This window comes from Microcebus murinus, chromosome 4 (genome assembly GCF_040939455.1).
Source record: "Microcebus murinus isolate Inina chromosome 4, M.murinus_Inina_mat1.0, whole genome shotgun sequence".
In the NCBI taxonomy this organism is placed as follows: Eukaryota; Metazoa; Chordata; class Mammalia; order Primates; family Cheirogaleidae; genus Microcebus; species Microcebus murinus.
In genome coordinates, this window is record NC_134107.1 from 90,986,512 (window position 1) to 91,009,071 (window position 22,560).

The 22,560-nt window shown below is 39.1% G+C and overlaps 1 protein-coding gene across 3 annotated transcripts in view; it reads right to left on the reverse strand.

Moving 5' to 3' along the window:
* Nucleotides 1–2,028: 2,028 nt before the first annotated feature.
* Nucleotides 2,029–22,560, reverse strand: part of ALG9 (ALG9 alpha-1,2-mannosyltransferase) — a 90,956-nt gene continuing 70,424 nt past the window's right edge. For all 3 annotated transcript variants that reach the window (XM_076002504.1, XM_012749550.3, XM_076002505.1), the window contains 2 exons: nt 4,026–4,144; nt 2,029–3,718 (listed from right to left, as the gene is read on the reverse strand). In XM_076002504.1, the coding sequence (XP_075858619.1) occupies nt 3,681–3,718; nt 4,026–4,144 (157 nt within the window). In that variant the 3' untranslated portion in view covers nt 2,029–3,680. The remainder of the gene's footprint in view (nt 3,719–4,025; nt 4,145–22,560) is intronic.

Sequence of the window (22,560 nt, forward strand, 5' to 3'; positions counted from 1 at the left end):
TACACCAGAGAGCCTCTGAAATCCAACAATGCCATACAGAAGTCTGATCTTTCTGTTGCAAAAAAATTGAAGTTGGGCACATGCCCATTTCTCCATTTACACAAGGCATTTAATGTAGTAGCATAAGAATAGATTAACACATGAGCTTTAATATGCCTGTGGAGGCAAAGATTAAATTGTGCCTCTTTTCCCTCTCTAGAGAAAATAAAATTAACCAAATTAAAAGCAGAGATGCCTGATACTGGCCAGAAGACTACATAATCACAGTGAATTCTAATTTCAATAAATCCCAGGAAATGCAAAACACAATAAATGATTGCCATTGGTGTTTTGCTCAGATGGTCACCTTAGATCTCATGTCACAGAATTACACAGGGTTTTCAAGGTTCTTTCCCAGAACTCCAAACTAGGGAAAATGACCCAAATAAATGGTTGGGGTCAAGAACCATCATGGTTTAAAACAAAGAATCTGTTTCTAAACTTGAATTCTGTTATAAAGAGTACAGGCTTACAATTTTCTATGATTATCCCAAGAGATTAAAATGACTTGTCTTCTTTCTTATCAGATGACACCCATCAGGTAAGAGGTAAATTTTGATAATGGTTACCTACCACACAGACTGGTTCAGTAATGCTACTCAGTGTCACAAGATTTGGGGTTCAGATAAAGCTGCTTTAGAGTTAGGGACCGAATCCTGGATTTGCTAAGTATATGCCCTCCCTAACTCAGCCCATAATCCAAAGCTATTAGGAATAATCTGTAGTTCCTCATTCCTTAATACCCAACAATTTATGGAGAAATAAGTACCCTAGATACTTGATCCTTACAGCAAGCACAGCAGTTAGCTCATACTGAACATTGATTCCTTGTAGGAGAAATGCTACTCTGAACAGGTGTTTTGAAATGTTTTCCCCAGTGAAAGCTCTATCCCTTGCTAAGAGATGGAGATTTTTTAATGTTTATAAAATATCACATGAAAAACACCTTCACAAAAAAACTATTCATTTCTCAATTCCTTACCTACAACATGTGGCACAGTGTTCTGCAATTTTTTTTGTGCTCTCACCAAAGTGATACACAGAATAAAGAGAACCACAATTAGCTTTTTTTTTTTTTTGAGACAGAGTCTCACTTTGTTGCCCAGGCTAGAGTGAGTGCCGTGGCGTCAGCCTGGCTCACAGCAACCTCAATCTCCGGGGCTCAGCGATCCTACTGCCTCAGCCTCCCGAGTAGCTGGGACTACAGGCATGCACCACCATGCCCGGCTAATTTTTTGTATATATATTTTTAGTTGGTCAATTAATTTATTTCTATTTTTGGTAGAGACGGGGTCTTGCTCAGGCTGGTTTTGAACTCCTGACCTTGAGCAATCCGCCCGCCTCGGCCTCCAAAGTGCTAGGATTACAGGTGTGAGCCACCACCCCCGGCCTCACAATTAGCTTTTAAAAGGAATAGGAATTGATATTTCCAAGGAACCCCTGTATCAATCCTGATCTTTTTTTGTGCTATATTATAATTAAATTCTTGCTCAGAAGACCTATTTTTTTTAAACAAGCAAGATGATAAAACATCAGCTTTGTATCGCTTTGATTAGCAAAAACCCACTTACTGTGGCTCTCCATTACTGGACTCTTTTACCTACCCCTACAGACAGGCAGACTGGAGACTCCAAAGAACTCAAAGAAATACAGATAAAATTCTTCCTTAAAATAGAGGGTTACAATACCAATCAGGTCTCTGGTCAACGTCATCCTCCTTTCAAGTACAAAAAGCAGAGGGCCTTAGCTACCGTGAAAGACAGTTACTACTGAAAGTAAGGCAAGATTTTTCCCTTATAATTCTCTGTCCTATAGTCAGATCATAGGGGCCAATCTTGCTCTGTCACCCAGGAGTGCAGTAGCACGAACATAGTTCACTGCAGCCTCAAACTCCTGGGCTCAAGCAATCCTCTTGCCTCTGCCTCCCAATTAGCAGGGACTATACAGGTCCATGACATCATGCCTGACTAATTTTTCTTTTCTTTCCTTTTCTTTTTCTTCTTCTTCTTCTTCTTTTTTTTTTTTTTTTTGAGAGATGGGGCCTTGCCATGTTTCCCAGGCTGGTCTTGAACACGTGGCCTTAAGGGATCCTCCTGCCTCAGCTTCCTGAGCCACTAAGCCCAGCTGCCAGACAGCTTTAAAGTCAGTGGTACCCCAGTCTATCTTCACTCACTCTCCAGTTATCATTCTATGCTCTCTACACCTATTACCTCTCCAGTGGTAACTTCATCTCAGATATTCCTTTAGAAAGGATCTCAAAGAGAAGCCTTTTATATGGTAACTAGCTCTTTCTTCCGTTACTACCTCTTCTCTTCTCTTGGGATCAGTTCCTACTAAAGTCCTTCTGTTTGAAAAATAAAAGACAGAAAAACTCTCAAAAACAGAATCATTCTATTTGCAGATACTAGAAACAATTACTCTTAGGGAAATAAGGCACCTATAATATCAGCCCCCGATCAACTTAAGAACAGTACTGATATTTGGATCCTGTGTGGCTGCAAAGGAACATGACTTCCAAATATAAGCACTGTTTTCCTGCCACAGGCCAGGCTGCATCAGGCAGACTGGAGGCTCCAAAGAACTCAAAGAAACACAGATAAAATTCTTACTTAAAATAGAGGGTTACAATACCAATCATGTGTCTGGTCAACCTCATCGCCCTTTCAAGTAATGTTTTCATAAAAGAGCACTAGATGAGAAGTTAGACAACCTAGGTTCTAGTCTTAGCTCTGCTACTTACTGGCTGCGTGATCTTGGGCAAGTCACTTTACCTCCTCCGGTAAATCTTAGTTTCCTTATCCATAAAATGGGGATAAAATCATGTGTGGCCTTATCTACCACACATTATAACTGTGAGGATCAAATGAGATGCTATGAAAGTGCCTTGTAAACTGAAATACTGCATATACAGGTAAAGTAATAGTATATACTTAGTACATTTTAATTAGGTCATTGTCATTGCCTATTTGACTAGAAGTGTCCCATGCAGGATGTGCCTTACAGTAGATAGAACTAAAAACTAGGTGCTAATCAATATACACTAGTCCTTTTTACTAGGGTTGTTTAAAAAAAGGGAAATTCTTAATTTCATCAGCAATGGCCTCAGAATATATTATTATACTTAAAAATATGATGTCATCCCAATCTACCAATTGATAGAATTAATGTTCTCCAAATATGCCCTATACAGTTATAGTTTGGTCTGTTGATACCTTTATACAGAAGAGTCTATAATACAAAAAATGGCATGCTAAAACTTAAGAACACACAAACACACAACCACTATATGGTTACAGTTGGTTGTAAAGGAAATAAAAGGAAAATTAGAGGCATTATATATAATAAAATTAAGTCACAGTTCCTCAAATGGTCGCCTTTTTCCTGAGATAGCTCCAGGACAGGGTCCTAGTCCTGTGAAGAACTTTACAGAAGCTTAGTCTTGCTGGAGGTGAAAGGACATGTGGGCTGGCAACTAGACTGTGTTCTTTTTCAGCATGAGGGTCTGAACAAGAAGGTCTGCTAGGAGCTCCCAAACAGCTTTGGTGGAGAAGCCCATATGGCCTAAGAGAGCTTTGCTAATTCTCGGATGCCAGGCCACAGAATGGAGCACAGCTTAATGCAACCATCCAGTCCAAGGATTTTCAATTCTTCTTGTAAGTTGGTTCTGCTCTTCTCCGGTCTAGTAAATAATTGGACAGAAGAAAAACAATGAGATGTGAAGCAATATATCTACCTGTGCTTTAGGACCTTTGTCTGTCTAGTTGCAAAAAGTTTACATGCAGATCAGAGACACAGACAAGAGGTGAATGTGACTTTGACTGGACTTTGAAATAGACTTTGACTAGCCCAAAGCACCCAGATTCCAGCATTCATGTCAGGAGACCTTTATTATAAATGTTACAGGCGATGACTTGGAGGGAGTCAGGTCAGCTGAATCACTAGTTAACCAGATGGTTGTCCTTTGGGGCCACAGGTGTGTTGCTAACCTCCGCTTTTCTTCCTTATTTGCTTTGGTTTCCGGGGCTTGAGGATGGTGTAGTTTGCATATACTGTATACTGATCTGACAGGAAGGGAACATAGAATGCCCGCAGCAGCTTTGAAGATCTGAAAAACATGGAGGAAAAAAGAAAAGAAAGAATTTTATCATTTGGGAGAATTTACTAATAGTAGTGAAAGTGATGAAAGGAAATAAACTAAGTGCTGTGGTAAAGATAATATTTTATGTAAGTAGCACAGAAAAACCTATTACTTAGGTGTTACATCATGACAAAATATTTAATCAAGAACAAGTACTTTGTTACCTATGCCAAAGTTTATTACTGCCCCTAATAAGCCACAGTCTATCCTTTGGAACAGCTCTGAGTTTACATTTTGCATTAGAATGTGCCATAGAAAAGTTCAAGTCAATCAAAGTACTGCTATTACTGAAATGAATTCTTAACATCCAAATGGTTTCTGCATCCAAGAAACTGTGGAGATGCCAAATACTCAAATGACCCTGACTGCAGCTCTACATTTTCCTAGAGAGAGGAAAAAAACTATGTCTGTCCTGGATACCTATGCATGGTGTTCAGTAATGTCTACGTCAAGGAAAGGGTCTACACACAAATTCATGCTATGACAACATGTCCCTGGCAAATTACAATATATCTACTTATTACTGAAATTTGAGAACTGAAAACCTGAATTTTTTACAAGTTCCTGAAGAATGTGAAAAGTCCTTACACTTTTAAATATATTATTTAATCTATCTGATAATCATATAATATAGGTGACATTATTATCCCAATTTTATAGATGGGAAACTGAGGCATAAACTTGCACAGGGTCACACAGTGAGTGACAGAGCCCTCACTCAAATCCAGGTTTCATTCCAGAGTCGCATTCTCAACCATTATGGTCTATCCTGTACCCCAGAAACAAGATTTATCATTTCCTAAAAAAAGGTGCTGTGATAGTTTTAAATTCTATATGAAGTATTACTTCTTGTGATTTCTGAGTCTGAAAATCAAAAATTGGCCTCGTTACTGCCACCCTAAATGAGGTAGCTGAGGGGCATTCCACCGCTAGTCCTTTTCCAAATTCTAAACTTGTAAATGTCATGTCAACGTGGCATTTGTACTGGCAGCCTAGCCCTGGGTTTGGCAGACTCCAACAATGCCTGCACACAATGATACCATGCTTGATATATACACCTCTTAGAGATTCTCCCCAACTGGGACCCTGTGCTCAATAGAGACGCACTCCACTTCAACAGCTAGAAGTTCAAGGGCTTTGACGGAGAAAAGAGGCTTAGAGTGGAGACACAGGAGACAAAATAGAGCTCCTGCAAACAAAATGAACAGCAGGAGGAGGAAGCACTCACTCCACTCAAAAGGAAGTTAATTTACTATTCTTCTTCTTCTTCTTCTTTTTTTTTTTTTTTGATACAGAGTCTCACTTTGTTGCCCAGGCTAGAGTGAGTGCCGTGACGTGATGTCAGCCTAGCTCACAGCAACCTCAAACTCCTGGGCTCAAGCGATCCTTCTGCCTCAGCATCCCGAGTAGCTGGGACTACAGGCATGCGCCACCATGCCCAGCTAATTTTTTCTATATATATTAGTTGTCCAATTAATTTCTTTCTATTTACAATAGAGACGGGTCTCGATCTTGCTCAGGTTGGTTTCGAACTCCTGAGCTCAAACAATCCGCCCGCCTCAGCCTCCCAGAGAGCTAGGATTATAGGCATGAGCCACGGCGCCCAGCCAATTTACTATTCTTCTATGCTGCACAGATAAGGTGAAGGTCAGAACCGAAAGATGCAAGCTGAAGCAAATTCCTTCGAGCTTAAGTTTAGTAAAGAAAGGCTAAAACTAATTAAGTGTCATTTCCTTGAGTCACAATAAAAGCTTCATTCATTAATATAGTCACTATATATTTCTGGTGAACTCAGCCCTTGGTATAACAGCAGGGTTCACTGGACCCAATTTTAGTTTATTACTTGAGTTTTGAAACAATTCCTTACTATTTGGGAGGATTGCTAGTCCATATGGGCCCATAGTACCTTTTTATAAATCTAAGGTACATTATAGGATCTTGTCAGTCTTCTTTTTTTCTATATCTTGAATTATTTACAATTATGCTTTTTTAAAAAATTAAAATACTAAAAAAAGAATGATGAAATCACTGAAAAGGATAATGCAATAATGAAATAAATCATCACTTTGCATTATCCCTCAATTTTCTTACTGCATTGCCCAAAATATTGCATCACCCAAAATATTGTATCATCTTTCAATAAGGTATAAATGATTAGAGACACTATATGTGTAATGTGCTTTTAGCTTTCATTGAATACAGTTGAGAATTCAAAAAATTTAAAATTTCCCCTCCATAATGGCCATAAAAAGTAAATTGACAGAGGAAGCCATTTCACAATTCTTAGACAAATCAGAAGATAAGTGCATGCCAGGCACAGTGGCTCATGCCTGTAATCCTAGCACTCTGGGAGGCTGAGGCGAGGGGATCATTTGAGCTCAGGAGTTCAAGACCAGCTTGAGCAAGAGCAAGACCCCATCTCTACTATAAATAGAAAGAAATTAATTGGCCAACTAATATATATACAGAAAAAATTAGCCAGGCATGGTGGCGCATGCCTATAGTCCCAGCTACTCGGGAGGCTGAGGCAGGAGGATTGCTTGAGCCTAGGAGTTTGAGGTTGCTGTGAGCTAGGCTGATGCCACGGCACTCACTCAAGCCTGGGCAACAAAGCGAGACTCTGTCTCAAAATAAATAAATAAATAAAATAAAACAGAATAAAATAAAATACAATTTCCCCTCCATAATGGCCATAAAAAGTAATTGACAGAGGAAGACATTTCACAATTCTTAGACAAATCAGAAGATAAGTGCATACCAGGCGCAGTGGCTCACGCCTATAATCCTAGCACTCTGGGAGGCCGAGGTGAGAGGATCATTTGAGCTCAGGAGTTCAAGACCAGCCTGAGCAAGAGCAAGACCCCATCTCTAGTAAAAATAGAAAGAAATTAGCCAAACAACTACAAATAGAAAAAATTAGCCGGGTATGGTAACACATGCCTGTAGTCCCAGCTACTCATGAGGCTGAGGCAGGAGGATCACCTGAGCCCAGGAGTTTGAGGTTGCTGTGAGCTAGGCTAACGCCACGGCACTCTAACCCAGGCAACAGAGTGAGACTCTGTCTCAAAAAAAGAAAAAAAAAAAAAAAGAATTGATGAGTGAACTATATATTTCTAAAGACAAAAAGGAAATAAAGTATTCTTGTCCAGTTAGTCATTCAACAGGAAAGACTTCATCATACAATATTTTACAAGAACCTGGACTATTCTGTTATACTAAAAAGATACTTAATCATATTCTTTCATCTTTTATGATATTTGTGTGTCAAATTATATTTGATACAGTTCATAAGTTGACAATGCTGAAGGCAAGTTTGCAAAGGTGCCTGGAAGAATAACAGTGAAGAAAGAAATAAAAAAATCCACTGGATAATCATTTTAATTGGTATCTATAAATCTAAAAATGGAAATATTTGAATTATGGAGCAAAAGAGATAGCTGTCCTCTCTTCCACAAAATTATGAGTCATCAAAGATTTCAAAAAATTATTCAAGTATTACATTTTGATGACACAAGTGCAAGAAGAACCAGAAGTAATCGCAAGCTAGAATTTATTGGAGATATATCTGAAATCTGGAATCAGTATTTTCAAGATGATATATTCCAGATTCATGCATGACAGCTAGTGAGTAGTTAGTTGCATTTCAGGTATTTATACACATTCAAAATCTGAAGATATGGAATAAAAAATTGAGATTGCTACATTTAAATTATTATTACGATGATGAAGTCTTTCTATTGAATGATGATCTGGTCAAGAATACTTTATTTCCTTTTTATCCTTAGAAATATATGGTTCACTCACCAATTCTTAAGTTTGAGGAAATTGTTTTTCACTATTTTTTTATTTTTGTAAGTAATTTATAAAATAACTCAAAAATATAAAAAATAAAAAGGGTCCATTGGACTGATACAGTAAATGGTGATGACTGTTTTCCTGGTATGTTGACAGATGATGTTCAAAAGATCATTTGAAGAGGCAGGAGGATTGCCTGAGCCCAAGGAGTTCCAAGCCCAGGCTTGAACACTCCAGCTTGGGCAACAGAGCAAGATTCTGTCTCTTAAAAAAAAATCATTTCAGAAAACTATCTTGGGCTGCACATGGTATATATCAACATCAAAAATACTGACTGGCTGGGTACAGTGGCTCACACCTGTAATCCTAGCACTTTGGGAGGCCGAGGCAGGAGGATTGCTTGAAGCCAGGAGTTTGAAAACAGCCTAAACAAGAGTGAGACCCCCCCCCTCTACAAAAAATAGAAACATTAGCCAGGCATGGTGATGCATGCCTCTAGTCCCAGCTACTTAGGAGGCTAAGATAAGAGAATTGCTTGAGCCCAGGAGTTTGAGGTGACAGTGAACTATGATGAGGCCACTGCATTCTAACCTGGGTGATGGAAAAAGACCCTGTCTCAAAAAATATACTGACTGGACTGAAATGGAAAAAGGACCACTATTCATTATTGTTGAGTACAAAAGCAAGCAAAAACAAAGGTAAAAGAAAGGAGACTAGGACAAAATATTTGCAATATATGTAACAGAGAATTAGTATCTGGACTATATAAACTGTTCCTAAAATCAATAAGATAAACAACTCAACAAGAAAAAAATGAAAAAAAATATGAATAGAGAAGAGAGATGCAAATAGCCAATAAACATGAAATAATGTTCAATCTTACCTGTAGCAAGGGAAATACAAAACTGGATACAATTTTCAACAATCAGGATTGCAAAAGTTAAAAAATTTGACAGTATGAAATGCTAATGAAAAATTAGGAAACAGATATTGCCAGTGAAAACATAAACCTGCATAGCCACTTGGAAAGGCAATTTCAGCACTATCAATTAAAACAAAAAATGATGCATTCCCTATGATATAGCAGAAGATTTTTATTTTGTACTTCACACCATCTCATTTGTTTATTTTGTTTTACAAACAATCTAGTTTGTTTTCCATTTGTTATAACAGAAAATTTCAAATATATACAAAAGTAGGTGAAATGTATTACTTATAGTAATTTTTGAACACCAGCAGACAAATTTTTAAATAAAGGAAACCTCAAATTCTTCAAAAACAAAAACCAGCCAAACAAAAAAAGCCCAATGTGCCTATAATATATAAGGATTTGTGTGTTGGCCCTGAAGTCACAAAAGTCTCTGTTTTCAAAGGGCTAATGATCTAGCTGGGAAAAACTGAATATGAATGATATATAATCATAACTTACCATATACTAAATATTAAATGGCTGATATAGTTCAAAGTGGTGAAGCACACATTCAGAAGAAAGGTCAAATGCTAAGGGCTAAGTAGGTGTAGAAGCAGCATTTAATATATAGCATATCATTTTGTTTTATCCATTCAATATTCTAAGGTATACTAAGCATGAAAAGTAACTTGTCTACCCATAACCAAATCTATAGGCATTTGACGTAAAATTCTCTGTCTACTCAGCAGCAACTAGAGATGAAGTGAATAAATTCCAAGCTCTTTATCATGGCTTACAAAGCCGTAGGAGATCTAGCCTTTGCTTATTTATCCCTCACCTTGTGCCATTTTCCTCCTTGCCCTCCACACTTCTGCCACACCAGCCTCCTTTCAGCTCCTCAAAAATACAAACTTCTATCCTAGGGCCTTTGTTTATGCTGTTCCTTCAACCTGGAAAACTATTCCACCCTGTTTTTCTCATGACTGAGTCCATGTCATTGTTCATGTCTCTGTTTAAAAGTTACCTCCTTTGAGAGGTCTTCCAACGATCCTAGGTTTCCACTTCTTTGACTAGTCTCTATTGGCATACCTTGTGTCTTTCTTCATTATGCTCTGTACAATTTGTAACTATTTATTTGTTGTTTATCTTGTTTATTGTCTGTCACTCCATCCCATCCCCAGAGTTCAGGGACCAAGTCTGTTTTATTTACCAGTACGTGCCTGGCATATAGTAAATGGATCAAAGGATGGATGGATAGACTGAGGAAGAGGGGGAGGGAGGGATATTATATAATACAAATGAAATAAGAGTTTAATTCAATTTAGTCCAATCACAAGTGACTGAGCACGATGTCAAGCAATGGGTTAGATGCCAGGAACACAATGATGAACAAGAAAGGGTTCCTCCTACTCTTTATAAGGAATTCAAAGTCCAGCTGAATTTATGGTTTGGAATAACCATCTTTTAAGGACAAATATGGATCTGACTTAGCTACAGCAAGAGATTTCAGAAATAACTTAATTTTCTAGGCTCCCCCAGTGTATAATCACATGAAATTCAGCATAAAATTCAAATAATATGTTCAGGAAACAAGGAGGCATTTCTGTTAAGCATGAACACAAAAGAACCTCCTTTTCTCCTGCAGATTCCGGTTGTAATCTTTAATAGCATTATCTATCACATACAAAGCCACTAACTAATTCCTTCTAGAAGATGAAATGAGTAAACGGCCAATATACGCTTTGGCCCATTCTTACCTCTGAGCTGGGATGGGAAGATTGTGTAATTTTTTTTTTTAACCAAAAGAAAAAGTTGGCTTGAATTCTTCATTTAAACACTATAGTTACTGTTTTAGATTAATTTCTTTACCATCAATAGCTTCAATATGTTAACTCTGACTAGGGCACTTTGAATTTGTTATATTGTAATGTTGCTGGAAAAAAGAGCAGTTGAACATTGGAATAATGTATGTGCACACATCTATATACATGGAAACAAAGATCAGACTGAATTACAGAATAAAACTAATTCCTATCAAAACTCATACAACAAGGCCGGGCGCTGTGGCTCACGCCTGTAATCCTAGCTCTTGGGAGGCCGAGGCGGGCGGATTGCTCAAGGTCAGGAGTTCAAAACCAGCCTGAGCAAGAGCGAGACCCCGTCTCTACTATAAATAGAAAGAAATTAATTGGCCAACTGATATGTATATAAAAAATTAGCCGGGCATGGTGGTGCATGCCTGTAGTCCCAGCTACTCGGGAGGCTGAGGCAGGAGGATTGCTTGAGCCCAGGAGTTTGAGGTTGCTGTGAGCTAGGCTGACGCCACGGCACTCACTCTAGCCTGGACAACAAAGCGAGACTCTGTCTCAAAAAAAAAAAAAAACTCATACAACAATGTCTATAAATAGTGAAATGCCCAAGTATTGCTCTAGGGCAGCACAGGCAGCAGCATAATTTAGGGAGACATAAAATGTGTGCCCCAGTGAGAAAGTCAAGCGATTCAAGGATGAAACAGACCTGGACAAAGCAATTGCCTGAACAGCATAATTAGCTGATGGCTCAGAATGTTTTCTAATTCAATTACCAGCCCTATTTATCAGGGCTGGGGAGGATTGTGCTGTGGAGATTTAAATCTGCTCTTGCTGACGTCAATGGACAACTGGCTGCCAGTCCCTGATGTCACCAGTTCAGCAGACACAAATGGAAATGCTGGGTCAATTTTCATTTTAAAAGGAAAATATTTTAGTATTCAGGTTTTCTCTTTTATTTTTATCTATCTATCTACCTACCTACCTACCTACCTAGTCCATCCATCCATGTATACATAATAATTCACCTAAACATCCCCTATATAAACCTGTAATCTAAACCCACGGCCAGTTGCTCTTCCAGTTGGGGCTTTTTAAAGCAGGTCCCCCCCCCCGGCCCCACTCTTCCTCTTGCACTTAGTTCACATTTCAGTGATAGACTTTCTATAACCCTCAGTGCAGAACTTGCCTTTTGCAGCTATCTCCAATTCTGAAGAGAATCTCAGAATTCCTTCAAGATTTGGCCTTAGTAATAACCAACCTATAATTTCATATCAAGCAATTTAAGAACTGCTCAAAAAGCTGGCACGGAGCAAAAAATGTGACTGTTCTTTAACACTGTGGTCCCCAATCCCTGGTTTGCAGGCTGTTAGGGACCAGGCTGCAGAGCTCTGCCCCGAGCCCCAACCCCCATCCATGAAAAAACTGTCTTCCAAGAAACTTAGGAATTGTGGGGGAGCGCCCGCACAGCAGGATGTGAGTGGTTGGTGAGCAAGTCAAAGTTCGTCTGTATTTACAGCTGCTCCCCTCACCATGGCTGGCATCACTGCCTGAGCTTCGTCGCCAACACCCATCCAACGTCCATGGAAAATCTGTCTTCCATCAAACCAGTCCCTGGTGCCAAAAAGGTTGCGGACCACTGCTTTAACAGTCTTTTAACAGGAAATGGGGGCAGAGACATTAATGGTCAGTAACTGAGGGGACTTACGCAGAGGGGACTTATAACCCTATTACACAAAAGAGAATGGGCACAGGAGTTACAAGCTGTATGTCATATTCCACTAGAACGTCAGTCCCTTGAGGACAGAATTTTATCTAACTGTATTATCTTTGGATTTTAGGATAGTGCCACAGAAAGTGCTCAATAATATTCTGTGAATTAATGAATGACTATTCCCTGACTCTTAAATCAGATCATCTAGTTTACCTCCATCCCTTTTTGCAATATTCACCTCCTATGGAGGAAAAGGAAATATCAAAAATTATATGAAATTCTTTCTGTTCTTTTACCAAGCAACTCAGTCCTAAAGCCTTAGGTAGAGCAGAGCGAGTAGGAGCCTGCGGTGGGGTGGTGGATGGGAGAGAACAAAGGGAGCTGCGGAGGCCCATGGGATGTTAGAGGGCAAGTGAGATACAGAAGGCCCCCATGTTAGCAAAGAAAATACACCACAAAAGGACACCTAGCCTCTCTGGGTGTCAGTTTACATAGAATTTGCATTATCCATGTGTTCAGTATGATACTTTATTTTAAGCAGGCATGTATAACAGATCTTTAACATTCAACATTCAATGAATATATATTTTTCTTCTTTTTTTTAAGACACAGCGTCTTACCCTGTTGCCCAGGCTGGAGTGCAATGGTACAATCAAAGCTCACTGCAGCCTCCAACTCCTAGGCTCAAGCCATCCTCCTGCTGCAGCCTTTCAAGTAGCTGGAGCTACAGGTGTGTACCACCATGCCCAGCTAATTTTTTTCAATTATTTCAGAGATGGGGTCTTGTATTCATGGTTTTGACTATTGGGAGCAACCTTCAAAAATCCATAATGTGTAATGACTATGAAGTGTACTGAGGCCCAGACTGGAATCATGGCACTGTGAGACCAGTGTACAGAGTGAATCATTCTGCTGACCTGTGGCCTGGTCAACATCTGGCATAACATCATAACCTCTTAACCAGTCACCTTTAGCTGACATTCAGAATGAAGAAACTGACAAAGACTTGCTGTTAGGCAATTGGCTATTTCCTGCCTCAGTCCTGTCAAGGTTGCTGGTAAAATGCTCTTTACTAGTCTCTTTCCCATCTGATAGCTATTTAGGTATCTAGGTATTATCTGTTCTGGTCACTATTCCTGTGGAGAAGATGTCAAACAGCATTCATGCAGGTTTTTGTCCTTGCTCTTTGGACCCTCATTCAGGCTACTTTTATGTGACAAATAGAAGGAGGACTGGAGGCCACATAAGGTAGATGATTCTGGCTAGCTTTATAGAGATGAAATAAATAATGAATATACTTTAAAATAATTCAATGATCTTTATTTTACCAAAAAAGGGCATCAGAAGCTTCTGAAGAAATCCTATCATCTTTTTTTCTTTTTACTGTAGCATAAAACCAGTTTTAAGAATGTGAAATACATCAAATAATCAATAAATATTTTCAAAGATTCTATAACATGCTAGGAGTTGTAGAAAATCAACATGTGATGTGGTTCTAATTCTCAAGGAACTTAGAACAAAGACCTTTGATGATGCCAGCTGCTTAGTCTAAACTAGGTATTAAATAAAAGTAGTGATGGTGCCAGAACACTGTATATGCTCTTCAAACTTGAGGGTCTCTATGGCATGGACTTAGAGCACAGATGGTTTGTAAATGGTCTCTTATGAGAATTAATTTCACAACAATAGAAAGCAGACTTTCTGAGCTTCAGAAAAATGAAAAAAAGAAAAGTTTATTCTTCTTAAAATGTCAGCAGATCTTAATAATTAAACAGCTAAATAATATAATGAGCAAAACACTAATGTGTTTTGAAGCCCAATCAGGCCTGAGGTAGCACTGACAGATGAACGGTCTCAGGAAAGTATCTGGGGAGAAGTAAAGTAGGAAAAGCCCAAAATTGATGAAGAATGAAACAAAAAGTGTAAGAGAGTAATAAACTGACAAAGAAGTACAAAACTGTAGAAACTCTGATCTCTTCTTTCTTACTGTTTTTCAATATTCTTGGCATCATTAAGGGAGCTAAGGGCATTACCATGATTGACACATAGGGAAAAGACAGAAGCATTTCAATTACTGCTTAGGAGGGAACTAATTCTACCCAAAGGATTGGAACACCATCTGAAACATGTCAAACTGTTGGCATGCAACCAAATTCCGCCATGGGCGGAGTCTCCCTTTCCACCTGGGTAGTAAGAAGCTGCAGATGGAAACAGCCTGCTGGACTACTGTGTGCACCATATGTCTGTAAGAAATCTGTAAGAAATTTCCTTTAAACAGAAAAATTACAAAAATTAGCCAATTTGGATGGAGAATAGCATTAAAAGAGCTGTGGTGGTTTTAAAACATGTCCATATATTCTTTGACACTCTTCCCATCAATAGGGGAAGTCTAATTCCTTTCCCCGTGAGCACAGGCTATTCAGGTGGCTTGCTCCCAAACAAGAAAGTAAGGTGGAAGTGCTACTGCATGACTTCCAAGGCTAGGTAAGAAGAAAACGACACAGCTCTTGAGATGCTTACCCTTGGAAGTCAACCACCATGCTGTATGAAAGGCCAGGCCACACAGACAAGCCACATGTAGGTGTTCTGGCCAATGGCCTCAGCTGATATCTAGCTCACAGCCAGCATCAACTACAGAAAAATGAGTGAGAAAGACTTTGAGGTGCCTCCAGCTCTGGCCACTGTCTGATGGCCAGTACATAAGAAACACTGAACAAGAACTGGCTAGTTGACAGCCGGGAAAGGTGGCTCACGCCTGTAATCCTAGCACTGTGGGAGGCCGAGGCAGGCGGATGGTTTTAGCTCAGGAGTTCGAGACCACTCTGAGCAAGAGAGAGACCTCATCTTTCCTAAAAAAATAGAAAGAAATTAGCTGGACAACTTAAAATATATAGAAAAAAATAAGCCGGGCATGGTGGCACATGCCTGTAGTCCCAGCTACTTGGGAGGCTGAGGCAGGACGACTGCTTGAGCCCAGGAGTTTGAGGTTGCTGTGAGCTAGGTTGATGCCACAGCACTCTAGCCCAGGCAATAGAGTGAGACTCTGTCTCAAAAAAAATCTGGCTAGTTGAGCCCAGTCAACTTCCAGATCCATGAGAGAAAACAATAATAACTTGTTCATTTTACACTACTAAGTACAAGTGACTGTTACACAGCAATGACTGGAAAAAAAGCTTCCAACTGATTTGCTCTTTACAGTGATTACTCCAATGATCTTATTATCTTCTGGAAATAAATAGCTCTGTTTATGTTGGAGCTAGGGGCTGGGGGAGACACTGGCTCCCACCAGTCAGACTACTCTATCACATAGAGCAAAAATGAATATAGGTGAACTCTTTAAGCCTCATAGGTGCTGAGTTCACTTCTTGGAGGCTAAAAGGAAAGCCATGGCCTTAGAAAAACTCTCCAGAGCAGCTAAAGTTCAGTGGCCACTGAGAATCCTATGCTAGCCTCTGAAAGACCACAAGCAGCACATGTCATCAGTACAGTCCCCAACTTGCTGCTGCAGAGGTCCTTTGACTAGAAAAGGCACCTCTCCTACCATACCAGCTGAAGATTTTTAACTTCTAACTCCTACCTTGCATCTACTCTTCATCTATAATTATGAATTTGCATGGCTTTGAAATCCTGCCCTATCTAAGTCCCCCAAGTTGTCTTGAGCCCCTAATTAGGCAAACCTAAAATCCAGTTAGAGAAGGCTAACATGCTCCAATATAGAGAAGAAGAAAATCTCACAGTCCTAAAACCAAAGGAGAAAGCAAAGCAAGAAAGACAAAAGGGACCTATAATGCAGGAGGAAACAGTGGGAGGAAAGTGGCTATGCAAAGCAGTGGCAGGGCTGCCCAACTTGTTTCCAAAGCTACAAACAGGCCCTGCTGCTCAGGAGGCCATCTACAATATCCTGGAGAGGCATTTCCCACCAGACTCCCATAGCCAAGTGTTCTCACCACACTTAGAAAGGAACGTACCACTGAGCTGGTAATTTACTGCAATACTGTCCCTTCACTCCTCTCTGGGGACTCTCAGAGTAGGCATTACAACCGCCCACTTGTTGAGCTATTTTATTCAAGTAGCAATTATATCATGCTTCAAAGAAAGAAAAAAAATCCTCTCTTATTTTAGAAAGTATGTAATATGAAATGGCCATAGAGTAACAATAGTGTCTGGTCTAAACAGTGATACTGTCAGTTTAGACCTCCATATCTTGGGCATCTGATAAACTTTATAAAATTAGCTGGACACAGATGTGGCAAACTCAGGGAGGGGAAGCTGCAGCTCTAGTGCCAGCTCTGTGTGAGTAGAGACTAGAACATGGTTATTAAGATCTTATGCCTGTATCCTCTCAAACTTATGGGGCCAGAGGTCTCTGGGCCTCTAATAAAGAAGCGAATGAGCACCTGGGCTACCATTCTCCCAAATGGGCTAACACCATTCAGCTCTATTTAGTAAGTACTTCTCTATTAGTCCAACAGTAAAGGCCTTGCTTATCTTGCAACAATTTTAATAGAAAACAGGTTTATTCTCATTTTTACAGATGTTCAGAATCCCTAAATTTGCCCCAGTCACAAAATTGTCCTAATAATCTTTAGGTTGGTTCTCCTTGGAGTGGAATCCCCAATGTCACATAACTCAGAGTATAATTTTTTTTAAAAATGTGTTAATACTGTACTCAAACATCCTGATTGCTTCCCTTTCAGCTGAGGCCCAATGTAGGCTACAATAAAAAGGATGTCAGCAAATTAAATCAAATAAATAAACTATGGGCAAATCCACATAGTAAACACGGACTATGGGGCAAAGGAACTATATCTACATGCTTCACTCTCCCATCCTGCTTTTTGGAACAAGCTTCTTATTCTGGTCACATTAAAGCAGGATGACCATATATCTCAATTTGCCCAGGGAAGGGTCCCTTTTACTTTCAAAAGAGCTCTGATGTGGATGATATATTACAGATTACATAAAAGCAAATTTAAACCAGCCAAAGAGGTAAGTTAAACTTTTTTTTTTTTTTTGAGACAGTCTTGCTTTGTTGCCCAGGCTAGAATGCCGTGGTGTCAGCCTAGCTCACAGCAACCTAAAATTCCTGGGCTTAAGCAATCCTTCTGCCTTAGCTTGCCGGGTAGCTGGGACTACAGGCACACGACCCCATGCCTGGCTAATTTTTTCTCCATGTATTTTTAGTTGTTCAGATAATTTCTTTCTATTTTAGTAGAGGCAGGGTCTCACTCTTGCTCAGGCTGATCTCGAACTCATGAGCTCAAATCATCCTCCTGTTTAGGCCTCCTAGAGTGCTAGGATTATAGGTGTGAGCCACCACACCTGGCCATACTAAACTTTCTGATACTGATTCTTGGGCCCCTTATCCAAAAGGCTTCTTCTTATCCCTCCACTTGTACTCATGATTGCTTCTTGAATTAAATAGGCGATCCTTCCCCCTTTACCACCAGCACTTATTTAATCCTACTTTTCCTTTAAGCCTCAACTCAAGCACCACCTCCTGCAGGAAGCCTTTCTAGTGTACTCTACCATCCATGGTTCCCTCCTTTCTTTAAAGTTCTAACACACAACTTGGCACCTCTATGGTCTTAACACTATTTTTAAGTTGTTTTCATATGTAGGTATTCCTACAAAAGTTCTATGTTATTCAAGAGCAAAGCCTGTGTCTAATTACTTCTTTTATACTTTTATGTGAGAAGGACATAATAGATATTCAAAGACTTCCTGATTTCTTAATCTACTTAACCAACTGGCTTAAGGACATAACAAGACTACAGGCTCTCTGCTGAGCACTCCTCTAGTGGCCCCCTGAATTTTTCTTTTAAAGCACTTAACACATTTTGTAATTACATATTGATTTGCATGGCTATTTGTTTAATAGCAGTTTTCCCAATATACTGTATATTGTCTACGGCCACACCACCCTGAACGCGCCCGATCTCGTCCAATATACTGTATAGTCCAAGAAGACAGGGACCTGGTGTATACTATTATTCATCAGTATCTACTTAAAATCTACCACAGTGCCTGGCAGTGCTTAGTAAATACTTGCTGATTGCACAGATGGCAGAAGGATAGACAAACAATGGAAGAAAGAAGAAATGATTTCATAGAAATGAACTGTAAGGAAAGCAGATTTAGACTTGAGAAATTAGCCTACTTAGATTTCTAAATAGATCATGTAGCTATGTGTCATAGACTTATTAAAACCTTCTCCTTTCCTCAGAAAGACCTAGAGAATAGTTAGACCTGCAGCCTCATCTGATCTAGGGTCTAAGACATGAGAGAGCACTCCATCCAGATGATCCAGATGGTACCATTATTTCTCCTTGTTATATAAATTGCTAAAGCACAAAAACCATTGTTTCAAAAAGACAGGAAATTTAGCAGTCCCAGTAAATACACTTGAAGGCATTTCAGGATCATGCTCAGAAAAGCATCTCACACGTCACCTCAGAGTGACAGCTCTGAGGCACACAGGCTCTGACAGTGCTGCCTAACTTAAGTGGCCCAAAGTCAGCAACATCAGATGTCATAGTGCTGACAGACATAAACTGCTGTGGCAAAGTGGGCTGTAGGATCCTGCTGTTTTTGCAGTTAGATCAGTACATACTATAAGATGCTGAGAAACATAAAGAAATTCAGCATAATTTTGGAACCCTAGGCTACCTGCAAATAAACTGAATGCCCTGACATTTGTATAATGCTTTAGAATTTAAAAGTACTTCCACATATACCCGCTCTCATTTAATCTTTATAACAACCCCGTACAATAGACAAAATAGTTAACTCTGTTTTACTGATGTGGAAATCTGGAAATCAGAAGGGGACTATGAGCAAGTGGCTAGGTTTCAAATGCATACATCTTCAAACCCTACTTGCTCTTCACTACACTTTGTACAACTTCAGGTGAACTGTACCTGCTCAGTTCTTAACCCAACTGGTTTCTTTCTTTCTCAGCATAGGGTCATGAAAATAATGCCCTGAGCACAACTTATGGGAAATGAAAATCCTCTAAAGGCATTCCCCAATTAACAGGAAGGCGGTTTGGGATTTGCTGTCCCCTCAGAGCTGGGGATCTTTTCAGGCCCTTGTCTCATGTTGTCAAAGTTTTTTGAACTAAAAAATGAAGACACAATAGAACCTTACCCCAAGTACTACACCAAATAACAAGATAGGAACCAAAGAATACGTGTGAGGTGAACTTCATTCCATCACTGCTGCTTCTGTCTTTCCAGCTCACTCCTCTTACTACCCCAGTTCTGGCAATATTTGAAAATCCATCCATGATCCTGCCACCTTTCATTCTCTCTCACTCCTTCAATGCCCTGCCCCATGTCCATCCTTACAAATTTGTGGTCATGGCCACTCATTTTAGCATGTTCCTGCAAAAACCTTCAACTCCCTTACCCGTCTCATGCTTTGTTGAACTTTCTTACCTAAAACCCAAACTCACACACAGAGATGTGCACATGAATGTTCACAGTAGCATTATTCATAAGAGTCAAAAAGTGGAGGGGGGGAAAGGGCATTTATTGAAACCTTGAAATCTGTACCCCCATAATATGCCAAAAAAAAAAAAAGTGGAAACCACCAAAATGCCTATCAATTAGTGAAGGAATAAGCAACGGAATAGTATTCAGCAATAAAAAAGGATACTACTGAAATATGCTATAACATGAATGAACCTCAAAAACATGCTGAGTAAAGAAGTTACAGACAAAACTCCACATATCATATAATTCCAATCATATGAAATGTCCAGAAAAGCAAATCTATAGAAACAGGGAGCAGATTAGTGGGTCCCTGAAGTTCGGGATAGGAATGAGGGCTCCTAACAGGGTGAAGGAAATGTTCTAAAATTGATTTGTGGGAATGGCTGTACAACTTGGTAAATTTACTAATAATCATTTAGTTGTACACTTAAAATGGATGAATTGCATGGCATGCAAATTATACTTGAATAAAGTTGTTTAAAAAAAAAATCAACCCTGGTTAAATTTACCTGTTTTGTGTCTTACCAGTAAAGCTAACATTAGACATAGCTGGAGATTAAAAAAAGGCAACCACAGTGGCCCCATCAAAAACTCAAACAGGTTCTAGATCCTGTCCTTCAATCACACTATATTTCTACAGCTCCTTTTGTCTTTCATTCTCAATTATTTCATACCTTTTTCTCTTTCTTCTCTCTCGTCAGATCTCTAACACCCCATCCTTTACACTCCTTTCTCAGCTGATAATCCCACTTCCTATTTCAATTGAGACAATTAAGGCCATCAGAAGAGAATGCCAGATTCCTATCATCATACCTACCTGCTGCCTGTTACTCTTCTGTGCTGTCCAGTACAGTGGCCACTAGCTATGCATGGCTGTTTAAATTTAAATTAAGATGAAATAAAATTAAAAATCCAGTTCCTCAGTCATACTAGCCACATTTTGAATGCTTAATAGCCACATGTGGCTTGTGGCTACTATATTATATAGTACAGACAGAAAACATTTCCATCACTGCAGAAAGTTCTACTGGATAGGGTTGTACATAGACAATCTGTACATCTATCTAAAGCCAACCCTTTACTTACTTGTGCATCTCCTCTTACCTAACTCAAGGGCATTGCTCCAGTAATTCTTTCCTTTCTCCTATATCATCAGTTTTAGCTCTACAAAAGATCATTTTCATCAGTGTACAAACATGCCTATTATTCCCCTCATCTTTTTAAAAAAAGGATACTTTGGGGTAACAAAAAAGCTTTAGAAATCCCTAAAACTAATTAGCAATTATAGCAAGGCAGCAAGATACAAGGTTAATATACAAAAGTCAATCACTTCCTTACATACCAGCAATGAACAATTGAAATTAAAAACATAATACCATTTAAATTAGCACCCCCCCACACCAAATGGAATATTTAGGTATAAATGTAACAAAATATATATAACATCTATACAAGGAAAACTATAAAGCTCTAATGAAAGAAATCAAAGAACAACTAATAAATGGGAAGATATTCCATCTTCATGGATAGGATGACTCGCTATAGTCAAGATGTCAGTTTTTCCTAATTTGACCTATAGATTCAATATAATTCCAATCAAAATCCCAGTAAGCTAAGTTGTGGATATTGACAAACTGATTCTAAAGTTATATGGAGAGGGAAAAGACCCAGAATAGCCAATACAACATTGAAAGAGAAGAACAAAGTTGCAGGATTGACACTACCCAATTTCAAGACATTATTATATAAAGCTATGGTAATCAAGATAGTGTAGTGCTGGTCAAGGAACAGACAAATAGGTCACTGGAACAGAACAGAGAGCCCAGGAATAGATCCACATAAATACAGTTAACTATAAACCTCTGACAAAGGAGCAAAGGCAATAACAATGGAGAAATAGTCTTTTTAACAAATGGCACTGGAACAACTGCATATGCTCATACAAAAAAATAAATATAGACACAGACTTACACCTTTCACAAAAATTAACATGAAATAGATCACAGACTTAATTAAATGTAAAAACAATGTATAAAACTCCTAGAGGATAACATAGGAAATCTAGATGACTTTTTATAACACCAAAAGCACAATCCATGAAAAAAAGAATTGATAAGACTGGGCGCAGTGGCTCACACTTGTAATCCTAGCACTCTGGGAGGCCAAGGCAGGAGGATTGCTTGAGGTCAGGAGTTCGAGACCAGCCTGAGCAAGAGTGAGACCCTGTCTCTACTAACAATAGAAAAAATTAGCCAGATGTGGTGGTATACGCCTATAGTCCCAGCTACTCAGGAAGCTGAGGCAGGAGGATCACTTGAGCCCAGGAGTTTGAGGCTGCTGTGAGCTAGGCTGATATCAGGGCACTCTAACCTGGGCAACAAAGCAAGACTGTCTCAAAAAAAAAAAAAAATTGATTAGATGAACTTCATTAAAATTGAAAATTTCTGCTCTGTGAAAGACATTATCAGGAGCATGAGAAGACAAGCCACAAACTGGGAGGAAATACTTGCAAAAGAGATATCTAACAAAGGAATGTTATCCAAAATATACAAAGAACTCTCATAAGTCAACAATAAGAAAATGAACAACCCAATTAAAAAATAGGTCAAATACCAACTTCACTAAAGAAGATACACAGATGGCAAATAAACATTTGAAAT